Here is a 13,977-nt window from a genome sequence, read left to right as displayed (position 1 = left end):
TCTTATCCAGTGTGATGTACCTGGTAGTGAAGGTAAGGACTCAACTACTGTGAGTGTGTGTGGGAATAAGTGTCCTATTCTAAGCATAGCACCTAATCTTATCCAGTGTGATGTACCTAGTAGTGAAGGTAAGGACTCAACTACTGTGAGTGTGTGTGGGAATAAGTGGCCTATTCTAAGCATAGCACCTAAGTTGAAGTAAGCTACAACAAATAGTCGTCTGCAAGACTGCATCACATACTGTCATATCTCAAAAGACTGCCTTGTGTGATTTTTATTATCATTGTTGTACTTTATATTGTTATTTTACATTTCAGCATGCTTCTTACTTCTATGAATGGACATGAGATTGTAATATTATTATAATACCTCAAAATTAATGCATAAAATTTTACTACTTTTTCTTCTCCTAGGTGAAGCAGATACAGAAGACTGTGATATTACAGTGTCTTTACTAAGTGGATCTACTACCACATATACCAGTGGCTGGCAGTATCGGCGTGATATGACCCCAGTAATCAACTATATCGACCCACCAAGAGGAGGAACAGGGGGTGGTACTACACTAACTATTGTGGGAACAGGTTTTAGGTTGGTATAGATGTAGAAAGTATTATTAATTAAGTAAAAGAGAGACCAATTAAGAATGTAGAGTCATCTTAGAAGCACCATGTACCGAGCAGGGATGGGGGAAGTTGCCACCTAATAAAAAGAACAAAATAAGGATATTGACCAAAACTTATGATATTTATCTTCTTTTAGCCTCTGCCATGTTTGCGCATTGCTCATAAGGGCAAATTAGATTTTCCCTTGACTATTTTTCCATTCGTATGGTAAATTTCATTTTAAAGTGTGTGCTCAATCATTTGTAATGTGTTGTGCCGATGATTGATGATGCATGCTAAGCAATATGCATAAACGTTTGTTATGTGTTGTGCCGATGATTGATGATGCATGCTAAGCAATATGCTTGCAAAACTTTGTAACACTCAAACGTTTGTAAAGCGTTGTGCTGATGATATTTGCTAAGCAATATGTGTGCAAACCTTTATAACACTCAAAGTTACGCAAGAAGTTGTCAATTGATATCGGGCTTGTGCTGATCAATGCAGGAGGTACACTATGTTGGTCTCCATGAGTGACAAACCAATATGGGTGATTTACCATAGCATTACGCATAGGGCAATTCTGAGTTGATAAATGCTGGAGGCAGGCTCAGATGCAGGGGGTGCGACGCACCCCCCAAATTTGGAAAATGAAACAAAAAGTCCCAACATTTCAGAATTTGCGAGCGTAGCGAGCCAAAAAATGAGGGTTTTTACGCTTTTTTGGACAAAAAAGGTCCAAATTTTAGGAAGAAAGTCCACTTTTCACAAAATTTTGAAAAAAGTCCACTTTTTCAAAATCAGCACCCCCCCAATGAAATCCTGCGTACGGGCCTGGCTGGAGGTATTTGGTATCCATGTATGACAAACCAATATGGGTGATTTACCATAGCATTACGCATGGGGCAATTCTGAGTTGATAAATGCTGGAGGTATTTGGTATCCATGCATGACAAACCAATATGGGTGATTTACCATAGCATTACGCATGGGGCAATTCTGAGTTGATAAATGCTGGAGGTATTTGGTATCCATGTATGACAAACCAATATGGGTGATTTACCATAGCATTACGCATGGGGCAATTCTGAGTTGATAAATGCTGGAGGTATTTGGTATCCATGTATGACAAACCAATATGGGTGATTTACCATAGCATTACGCATGGGGCAATTCTGAGTTGATAAATGCTGGAGGTATTTGGTATCCATGTATGACAAACCAATATGGGTGATTTACCATAGCATTACGCATGGGGCAATTCTGAGTTGATAAATGCTGGAGGTATTTGGTCTCCATGCATGACAAACCAATATGGGTGATTTACCATAGCATTACGCATGGGGCAATTCTGAGTTGATAAATGCTGGAGGTATTTGGTATCCATGTATGACAAACCAATATGGGTGATTTACCATAGCATTACGCATGGGGCAATTCTGAGTTGATAAATGCTGGAGGTATTTGGTATCCATGCATGACAAACCAATATGGGTGATTTACCATAGCATTACGCATGGGGCAATTCTGAGTTGATAAATGCTGGAGGTATTTGGTATCCATGTATGACAAACCAATATGGGTGATTTACCATAGCATTACGCATGGGGCAATTCTGAGTTGATAAATGCTGGAGGTATTTGGTATCCATGCATGACAAACCAATATGGGTGATTTACCATAGCATTATGCATGGGGCAATTCTGAGTTGATAAATGCTGGAGGTATTTGGTATCCATGTATGACAAACCAATATGGGTGATTTACCATAGCATTACGCATGGGGCAATTCTGAGTTGATAAATGCTGGAGGTATTTGGTATCCATGCATGACAAACCAATATGGGTGATTTACCATAGCATTACGCATGGGGCAATTCTGAGTTGATAAATGCTGGAGGTATTTGGTATCCATGTATGACAAACCAATATGGGTGATTTACCATAGCATTACGCATGGGGCAATTCTGAGTTGATAAATGCTGGAGGTATTTGGTATCCATGTATGACAAACCAATATGGGTGATTTACCATAGCATTACGCATGGGGCAATTCTGAGTTGATAAATGCTGGAGGTATTTGGTATCCATGTATGACAAACCAATATGGGTGATTTACCATAGCATTACGCATGGGGCAATTCTGAGTTGATAAATGCTGGAGGTATTTGGTCTCCATGCATGACAAACCAATATGGGTGATTTACCATAGCATTACGCATGGGGCAATTCTGAGTTGATAAATGCTGGAGGTATTTGGTATCCATGCATGACAAACCAATATGGGTGATTTACCATAGCATTACGCATGGGGCAATTCTGAGTTGATAAATGCTGGAGGTATTTGATCCCCATGTATGACAAACCAATATGGGTGATTTACCATAGCATTACGCATGGGGCAATTCTGAGTTGATAAATGCTGGAGGTATTTGGTATCCATGTATGACAAACCAATATGGGTGATTTACCATAGCATTATGCATGGGGCAATTCTGAGTTGATAAATGCTGGAGGTATTTGATCCCCATGTATGACAAACCAATATGGGTGATTTACCATATATAATGTAGTTGTAGGGTAGCAATTCCAAGTCAAAACTCTTTGGTATTACCAGAGAAAAATAACCAAATCTTGGGCCATTTGAACATTAATTGACCAATCAAATGACAAGGATTTATATGATGAGTTGCATAAGTCAATGTGGGCTATTATGTTCAATTTTTATTCTTTCAGGTTGTTTAGTGGAACACAGGCGAGTGAGAGTGATCATTCGCCATCGCTCGCCTAAAATGAAGCTGAGGAGAGCCATCGCTCGCCTAAAATGAAGCTGAGGAGAGCTTTTTATCACTCGCCTACATTTGGTGTAATAATTATATAAGTGATTAAAATCACTTGCTCACAGCTCACCTGGCAAGTTTTGAGGAGAGTGATTTGTCACTCGCCAGCTATTTTCAGAAGACAAGGCCTCGGAACAGTTACGGAAATGAACTGTACATTTGTGGTCACATGTTTATAGTTTCATAACATCATTCTTTAGTTCAACAGGTAATCTTGTAACCATTGGAGGAACAGAATGCACTGTCCAATCAGAGTCTGAGACAGAGATTACATGTCGCACTGGTGCTCACAAGCTGTCTGAAAAGACCAAAGTCAGAGTGGAAGTAGGCAATAATGGAATTGCATTACAGGTATGTCATGTTGTGGCGTAGCATGATTCATCCTGTGGGGGGAGGTACAGAATGCGCTGTCCAATCAGATTCTGAGACACAGCATATAGGCCTATGTCGTACTGGTGCTCACAAGCCATCAGAAAAGACCAAAGTCAGAGTGGAAGTAGGCAATAATGGAATAGCACTACAGGTATGTCATGTCTTACGCAATAACTAATCTTTCCCTAAAGATTGCTTAGAAGTGAAAAATATCATCCCTCGACCTGGAATCGAACCTGGGATTTTCTGTTTATTAAGCTGATGCTCTAACCATCTTAGCTATTGATGGTTGATGGCATTGAAACTATAGATGTTACCTATAATAGGCCTTGGTTTAAATTCTCTTATTTCTCCTGTTTTTTAACATTTTATTTTTGGAGCAATTTTACTGCAGATTTGAGAAATCCAAAACAAAATACTAATATTTTCATGTAAAAAGATTTTTTTTTCGGGCATTTTATTTTACAAGCAATTCATAAATCAATAAATAGTATGAATATCAATCTATAATTTTCGTAAAACTTTTTAATAATTTTCATATCTAGCCTACTCTGCACTAGTTCTAATTTAAATATTTGTGATTTGAGGCATGTTAGGGGCAAAATCAAAACTCGACCGGCGGTTGCTTTTGTTCTAAACAACAGACACCGTACGGAACCGCCCGGAACGGTCACGTTTTGATTTCATCCCTTAGGTTACCAAATGTCCTGATTCTAAAAATGAAAAAATCAATAAATATAAAAAATACATTTTACATTTTTCACAGGACACAAATTCTTTTTTTTTCAGATTTTTCTTCAGAAGTTACATTTTTAGTGCCACCTTGTAACTTCTGATTATACATTGTAACATTTGATTATTAATTTTATTTTCAGACCAGCGCATGGTACTGCTATGTTGATGTGTGGTCTTCTAAGTACACATGGGGTGGTCTGGACCCACCCATAGAAGGAGACTTTGTCATCGTCCCAGCAGGACAGACGCTACTGCTTGATGTGGATACACCAGTCCTGGCAATGTTACTTATAGAAGGTAATACAATATGTGGAAAGAATGTACCGTATTCATTCCATTAAGAGCCTAGGCCACAATAAGGAAGTCATAATTAGATGGGCACTTGACATTTTTCACATATGTTTTAAAAACTGTTTGTCCATTGTGATCAGTTATTATTTGCTCATTCAGAAAAATATAAAAATTCAAGTTAATTGCAGCTTTGGTAGTAGCATAGATGTGAACATTAGCCTAGTGGTTAAGTTGATTGCCATTTATTGAAGACAATATAGGATATTTTACATGAAACTGTAATATCTCTACTTAACCCGAGAAATTAGCTACCATATTCATTCCAATAAGCGCCCAGGGCGCTTAACAAAGTCAATTTGCGTGGGCGCTTATTTTGACCTGGTTTACCTAATTTTTTCGTAAGGGGCATTTATTAGAGACAAATTGATGTAGGTTATAGAAGGGTCCTGAGACGTTCTAGTAGCTTTTCTGATGCAGAAAATGTTTTGCAAGTTTACACAGGACTTGTAGTCCTCCAGCTATTTCACTGTATCGACATCTATCTGTCACTTCAACATTAATGGTACCCTTTAGCAAATTGAAAATACCCTGGGTGGGCGCTTATTGGGGCATGGGCGCTTATTGGAATGAATACGGTACATGTATTCGAATAGGGCTTCAACTTTGTCAATGCTGCCTGTATTTCATTTGCCAAGTTGTTCATTTAAAAAATACGAAATGACAGTTTTTTTAAATGACTTATTCTTCACTTTAAAGCAATTTATAAACATTTTTAATTTTTCTACACTTTCGATGAGATCACCCCATGGATTACTGAATGGGTCTTTAACTAATATGTGACGTGTCATGTCAAAAGGAGACACTTTTGGGCAGGATCGTGAATGGAGAAATAACCAATAATCTGCCCGGGGCGAATTTTTCACAATTTGGGTTTGTTGCGAATTTGTGATATTATTAATGTTAAAAATATTGTCTGAAAGTTTCAGACCAGAATATAGCTGGCATCATGTATTTTTTAAGACATTTTTCAAGGTAATTCCTACTCTCAACATTGTCAATAATATCTTTAAAGGCCGATATCTCAATTTCCAATTTTATAATACCATAACTTACGAACTCAATATCTTTGCTTAGGAATGTCAGATTTCATTGGGGAAAACGGCGTTGTGGAGCAAAATATCTCTGTATTTAAGATATTTAAAAACCTTAAAATTGATAACCTGCCCAAAAGTGTCTCCTTTTGACATGACACGTCACATATATGTATTTATGAGGTATAATAATATAATATTATGATCTTTTATGGCATTTTGTACATGTAGGTGGCAGTGTTCTATTTGATGAGGCTGACATCACACTCAATTCCGAGTACATACTAATCACCAATCAGGGTTTACTGCAAGTAGGCACTGAACAAGAACCATTCCAACATAAAGGCACTATTATGCTACATGGTCATGTATTATTCATTTTGTAGGTGGCAGTGTTCTATTTGATGAGGCTGACATCACACTCAATTCTGAGTACATACTAATCACAGATCAGGGTCTACTGCAAGTAGGCACTGAACAAGAACCATTCCAACATAAAGGCACTATTATGCTACATGGTCATGTATTATTCATTTTGTAGGTGGCAGTGTTCTATTTGATGAGGCTGACATCACACTCAATTCCGAGTACATACTAATCACCAATCAGGGTTTACTGCAAGTAGGCACTGAACAAGAACCATTCCAACATAAAGGCACTATTATGCTACATGGTCATGTGAGGTCAAAGGAATTGCCCATATATGGTGCTAAAGTTTTAGCTGTGCGAAATGGAACACTAGAGCTTCATGGTGAGTTTATCATTTATATTCTTCACTATACTCCCAAAGAACGACCCCAGTGCCCGCCAATAAAACACTTCATATGATTTGCACCGGCCACAGCAAATGATGAGCTCTATCACTAGCCTCCTTTGCTTCATCTAAAGACCCACCAAAACCCAGAACATCATCTAGAAATGCCACAATGGCCTTGCCTTCATTTCTCCACTTTTTTACCAATACTACTTAAGTAAATATAAATGGCGCAGAACTTAAACCATACGGCAAGCAAGTAAATCTGAAATACACAATTTCACCATTAAGATTCCAAGAGAATCTTAAGAATTTTCTGTGCCTGGGCTAAATATCTATATGATGTTATCCATACTTTAAGTCAAATTTGAATATAAAACTATATTTCCTAAATGAGAACAATCTATCCTCAAACTTAAGGACTGCTTGCGAATGAACTTAGCTTGTTTACCATCCTCAGGTCAAGAATTAGCTTCTTTTTTTCCGTTTGGCTGACTAGAAATAGTGAGTGGATTAATATTGTGCAGTGGAGAATGACAAATTTCTACAGACGCCAGTTTTACCAATTCAGATATAGCTTCTGACACAAATTTCAAGGTTATTAGAAGCAGACCTGGTTTTTTTTATGATTGCTTTGGACAGTGGCGTAGATTTCTTTTTGACATTGGGGGGATGGGGTTGGAAAAAATTTCTTGGAAGTAATGTGAATCCAGCAACTTTTGTGAACAAAATAAGTTTATGGTAAAATGCACGAAAAATTTTGTCATATTGAAGCAAAATTGGTGAAATATTTTTCAAAATTGGAATAAGCGCTTTGGGGGCTAAAATGGCCAAAAATGAGGCTAATTTGGTCAAAAATCCACATACAGGCGTCAACATTGAGCGATGAGTGTATGGACCATCCCACGTGGCAAAAAAATGGGGGGATTTATCCCCCAGGGATCTACGTATATGGCTTCGGAGGCTCATCATAAAAAGGAATCACATATCCGCTTTCAATAGTCTCCATTATAAACTGCTGGGCCCCAATTTCCTGCCAAAACTGGGCGTGGCTTTTTAGCCTTCCTGATCCCTTGATCGCACAAGAACCTTCATTTTCTCATAATCTGCATGTTCAAATACGACATCTGACACATTATTACAGACAAGCCTATCTATGATAATATCATACTTAACTTTAGCTCTATTTATTAGATAGATGCCTCCAGAGTTTTGGGGCTGATTTGCACTGAACTGCTGGCGTCTGGCTCTCTCCAGTGGCCAAACTTTCCACAGAAATAACAGCTGCCTTTCCCTTGTCTGCTGATGGGCCCAGTGAAGGACCCTCCTGCACGAAGAAGAACCACGCATACGGTACCATAACCATCACCCACAGGAGTACCGTCATGCTTTTTGAACCTTTTTGCCATTTGCTTGCTAGCTTGCTTCTGTTTGATTTTCTTTCCTGTTCGATACTCAGCTCGTTGAATTCTTTTATGATTATCTTCATCAGCAGCCAACCCGTTGGACACATACTCAGACATGGTAGCCCACCCATGCTCGCTGATCTCTGCCAATTTGATCAATTTCTGTCTATCCCCAATAGTCTTTCTAGCTTTAATTAGGTAAGCCTTACCATCCACTGGGTCATCAAGGGCCATGCCAATCAGGTCGCCAACAGATTGATTAAATTTGTACAGGTGTTTATTTCCTTCTCTCTTCCACTGCGTCTTAGAGACCGTCGCTAACTTCTTTTGAAACACTCTGTTGTGTTCTTATAATTTCTTGCTAAAATTCCTCTTACGCCTACTGTAATAACTCTGTAAATGAGCTTTTTAGCTCTGCTTGGCTATATATACTTTTAAACTGATTCAATAACTCTTGAATACCTTCTTTCGTTGTGGCCGTCATATTCATATAGGCCTAACACCAAAGCCTTGGTGCCAAATTTACAATATGTCACTGAACATCCCAGATTTGTTGCAAATCACTTTTCTGACAATAAATAATTGTATTTCTTTTATCATATGTGACGTGTCATGTCAAAAGGAGACACTTTTGGGCAGGATCGTAAATGGAGAAACAGCCAAAATTCTGCCTGGGGTGATTTTTTTAAAATTTGGGTTTGTTGCAAATTTGTGATGGTGTTAATGTTTAAAATATTGTCTGATAGTTTCAGACCGGAAAATAACTGGCATCTTGTATTTTTTGAGACATTTTTCAAGGGAATTCCTACTCTCAACATTGTCAATAATATTTTCAATGGCCGATATCTCAATTTCCAATTTTATAATACCATAACTTACGAACTCAATATTTTCGCTTAGGAATGTCCAATTTCACGGGGGAAAATGGCGTTGTGGAGCAAAATATCTGTATATTTAAGATATGTAAAAACCTCAAAATTGATAACCTGCCCAAAAGTGTCTCCTTTTGACATGACACGTCACATATCATTCTATGCTGCAGGTAAACCAATCCCTGTAACATGGACCTATCTTGCAGAGAGTATCCATGTTAACGACATGACTATGACATTGGTACAGCCTGTCACATGGAATGTAGGTGATCAGATAGCTATAGCTTCTACAAATGACAGTCATAGTCAACATGAGAATGAATTCCTTACAATAACAGGTGAGATGCAATGAACAGGGATGAGGGGACTTATCAGTAAATGTCATAATAATGACATTGGTACAGCCTGTCACATGGAATGTAGGTGATCAGATAGCTATAGCATCTACAGGTGACAGACATAGTCAACGTGAGAATGAATTCCTTACAATAACAGGTGAGATGCAATGAACAGGGAAGAGGGGACTTATCATGGTGTAACTATTATATTTAAAGAACATGAAAAAAAGGAAGAACATATATTAGTTAAAGCATGAACACTTCATAAAGAAAATGTAATCATCATTTCCATCTAAAATTCACGAGTGATATCGATGGAAATTGGGCAAATTAAAGCTTTGTTTTAGTTTTTGTTTGAAATAACTTATTATAAGCAGTGGTGTGCCCATGGGTGGCTCTTGTGGGCTTCAGTAAAATCAGCCTACTATGGGTCTACTTTGAGCACATTCAGCTATGTAGTTCCATTGGTGATCTCCTAGTCTTTCAGGTTGAATGCTGCTGGACATGCCCCTACTAAGTTTGATGCCCCTACTAAGTTTGAAGCATACTTTAATATAATAAGGATATTTTGACTGGAAGATTTGATCAAGGTGGCACTTCCATATACACAGGTGACAGGCATGTGCCTACCAGTCCTCAAAAGCCCTCTTGGGGTACTGTAAAGAGCCGTTCAAATACATGTAAAATCACCTTTGCATTCTTATTATATTTCGCATAATAAAAGCATGAGCATGTTTTATGAATATTGGTTGGGCTGTACAGGCATTTTCACATACATACTACTTTTTGGGCGAAAATCGCGAAGCGATTTTCGTCCCATATTGCGCTGGGTTTTGTACTACTTACTTCTTCACGGCGTTTCAGAATAAAAATGAAATATTTGTGCTGTCTATGTAATCAGGAAACTACAGAGGCGATAGTGTCCATTTAAATTTGCCATTACTACTTCATGTTGATATTCAAACAGTGCTATAAAGTTGTCTTACCAAGGAATATGTTTGTATTAAAAGAAATAATTGTTTTACAACTTCCATGAACTAGCATTACTTTTATGCAAATCAGAAAATTGCAACAGATATTTTTCATTTCTCTCAGACTGAGCGGTATTGCCAGATTGTACGCATACAGTTGGGCTACATTAATAGCCTCATTATAGTTTTATTAATACTGGCAAAATACTTGCTTGTATGTGCTTGCTGTTCAACTATAGCGTATAAAATCTGTTAATGAGACTATAACCACACAGTCAATTAAGTTATGTCAACATGTCCCTTTTGAGATCGCATGCAAACACTGAACAATGACATCTCATTTACATAATAATGAACTCATGTCTGTGAGCCATTTTAGTGGCCATTATCTTATTTACATAATGGTTTTGACCTCGAGTCAAGAGTGGTGATTCATTGTTTATTTGGCATACTCCTAAATATTTTACCGTAAAGTCCTATGGTGGAGGGCTATTTTGTTGTGTAGTCCTACAAAGGTGGGTTACTAAAAAGTAGCCTGTACCGCACAGTCCTATGGTGTAGGGTTTTTATTTTTTTATTTTGTTGTCCTAATTTGATTGCTCTCTTTGGTCTCTTCATCATTTATATAACTTCCAACACAAACCTTCTTAGGGCCGCACCATTAGATTCTCAGGGTGGGGGTAGGAAGTTTAAAAAAAAAAAAAAAAAATCTTCACCCACTACATAAAAAAAAAAAAAACCTTTCCCCACCAACTCTAAAAAAAAAAAAAAAAAACCGTCCCCACCTAACTGAGTATAAATGCATGATATTAAAAATAAATTCATGCCTTGGTGAAAAAAAAGAATCGCCGCCTTTGGCAGCGACAAAAATTCCCCGACCTCAACTTCCTACCCCCGTATCAAATGGTGCGTCCCTTAGTTTAATTCTTTCAATCAAAATTTCACTCCTCTGCTAATGATGACAAGTGAAAATCGAAGTAATATTGCATTAGGCTAAATAAAAAAATAAACATGTTTCACGTCCCCTTCCGCTTCCTTTTTGGAGGTTTCTTCAATTATATTTTTATATTTTGAAATTCAGTTCGAACTTTTTAAAAATTATGTCTAGGAAGTTGAGATGCTTTCTATAGCCTTCCCAATATACAAGAAACAATTTGGAAGGTTTTGAGATCATTAGAGGGGGCCTACGCCTCAGAACAACAAATAAAAAGAGGCCTCCTCCTTTTTGTAGGCATTATTGTGCACGCTAAAATAGCTCTAAATATGGGTATTTACATCGATTCTGCGACACAAAATACAAAGGCCCCTCCTCCTTTTTTTCAAAAACCTGGATGTGAAACATGTTTTTTATTTTACTTGGACTTATCAATATGGAACTACACCTTTATCTTGACAATTCATTGGCTCGCCCTATTCCTTTTAAAGGAATTTTTATTTGACATAACTTATAAATCATGCATGGCTGTGCAAGTCCATATGAGATTAATTGTTTAAGGTTTAAAAAGTGCACTTAATGATGGTGGATGTGTTTAAAAAAATAAGCGTCCAAAGATTTGCTCTGGATTTGTGAGATTATGTTATGCGTCTGTCATGAATTAGTTGATAATTAAATCTGGTCGACCAGAAAAACTCACTTTTTGGTTAGATGGAATCACAGACGTTGCAGCCAAAACCTTTGGCCTTCAGCTGCGAGGATGATTTAGGGTCATCCGAGGTCATCCGAGGTCAATCGATGAGGAAGTTGCTTGACAGATTCACTTTAACGCCCCCGCTCCTGTTGATGGACGGTTGTTTGGCCCGTACCCACACTGCTTCTTTGACTCCCCGTTTGAACCAACACGGTCCAAAATGACAACATTGTCAATGTCAAAACTGTGACCACTGACTTCGGATGACCCTAAATCATCCACCCAGCTGAAGGCCGCAACGTCAGTGATTCCATCTAAACAAAAAGTGAGTTTTTCTGGTTGACCAGATTTAATTATCAACTAATTGAACAAATCCCAGATGATTGAAAGTATACACAGTGTTGTCTGTCATGGACCACATGAATATACATAAGTATCATAATTACGAAAGAAGCAGTGACCAACATCAAAACTTTTCAAAGATTTTGTGCTACATTTTTAGACTAAGCTTCTTATACTATAGTGTTAAACTGTATTTACAAACTCTGATCTTTTTATTTTACCTGGCTGTCATTTCTGAAAAGTGATGTGAGTTGAGATATTTGTGTTGAAAAATGCAGTTTTTGTGATTTTTATACCTTTTGTTTACCAAAAAATGTCAATATTAAAACAGCTATAACTTTGAAAGTAAATTAAGTATGAATATCATAAAATAGTGAATATTCTCAGTCATCCAGTCGTTATGTTCATACACAAAGTTTTGAATTAAATCAAATACTGGAACTTACATTTTTGCAACTTGCTACATTGCAAAAAGGGGGACTGAGACACAATTTATCTCACGCATGGTACCGGGCCATCAAGACGATCCCTAGCCATCTCAAAGTGTCACATGACCAGCCCAGCGGTCAGTTGCCTGATAAAGTCTGATGGTTTCAGACGCAACGTAGCAAGTTGCAAAAAATGTAAGTTCCAGTATTTGATTTAATTCAAAACTTTGTGTATGAACATCATATTTACTATGGGGAATACATTTCACATGTTTATTCAATATTTGTTAACAAAAAAGTGCATCTTTCTAAATATTCTGTTTAAATCTCAGATATCTCCCCAGATGGACATACATTGACCTTTGACCCACCTGTTCAGTATGACCACATGTCAGTTGTGCAGACGATAGATGGTGTCACCTTGGAGATGAGAGCAGAAGTTGGGTTACTCACACACAATGTGGTGGTACGAGGATCTGCACAGGAGGAGTGGGTGGAGGATACTAAAGCATGTCCTGAGGAATTTGATCCAAGTAAAGAACTCGCTGTAGAAGTAGTGATGTGACAGGATTAATTCAGTATCGAAGTTATGTAATGTTCAGGGTTATAGCCACGCCGGTCAGCGTCGGTCGGGGGTAACCAGCACGGACCGGCGCCGACCGGCACTAAAAAAAAAAAAAAATTATTATTTTTTTTTTTAATTTTTAAAAGAATTTTTTTCCCACAAATGTTTTATTCATCATAAAAGGGTAAAAAACCAAAAAAATTGTTTTGGGTATACCCCCTAGCCTATTCCCCGATCCCTTGTGTTCGCTAAAAAGATTGTGCCCCGAGCCAGCCCTCTAATTGGATAGTAAAATTAGCCAGCACTCAACTTGGGCTAGCTATAACCCTGGTAATGTTACTATGTCAACAGGGTCACACGCTTTAGTAATGAACCACAATCGTAACAATCACCATACAAAGTATATGGCACTCGAAGACATACCAAAATAGCGTGATCCGGTAACCAAGAGAATTATGTAACCACTTTGATGCTGAACTACCATAGTGATGTATCTGCACAAGTTTCTTGGCTGTTTGAGCTCCCAACCCAGTGCTATAAGTAGGCTACACGCATAACCTGTGTGTGCAGCAGAACAGTTGTTAGTAACGTCTAGGATAGGACAATGCATTCAACAGGGATGCCAGTTTTCCGGATATTTCCGAAACCGGACCGCACGTTTAAAAAAAAAAAAATTCGGTCGGCCGGTCGCAAAAAAATCTCCCGTTGGAAGGAAAAAATCTGAGGAAATCTCCAATTT

At 37.9% G+C, this 13,977-nt stretch overlaps 1 protein-coding gene across 1 annotated transcript in view; it reads left to right on the top strand.

Moving 5' to 3' along the window:
• The window catches only part of LOC140150283 (fibrocystin-L-like), a 74,853-nt gene that overhangs the window by 18,362 nt on the left and 42,514 nt on the right, over positions 1–13,977 (top strand). The window contains 7 exon segments of the mRNA XM_072172289.1: positions 432–591; positions 3,646–3,796; positions 4,693–4,849; positions 6,476–6,685; positions 9,137–9,232; positions 9,390–9,461; positions 13,006–13,206. Coding sequence (XP_072028390.1) covers positions 432–591; positions 3,646–3,796; positions 4,693–4,849; positions 6,476–6,685; positions 9,137–9,232; positions 9,390–9,461; positions 13,006–13,206 — 1,047 coding nt within the window.

This window comes from Amphiura filiformis, chromosome 4, assembly GCF_039555335.1.
Source record: "Amphiura filiformis chromosome 4, Afil_fr2py, whole genome shotgun sequence".
Taxonomy (NCBI): domain Eukaryota; kingdom Metazoa; phylum Echinodermata; class Ophiuroidea; order Amphilepidida; family Amphiuridae; genus Amphiura; species Amphiura filiformis.
The sequence above is the reverse complement of the archived record's forward strand: the minus strand, read 5'-3'. Positions and strand labels throughout refer to the sequence as shown.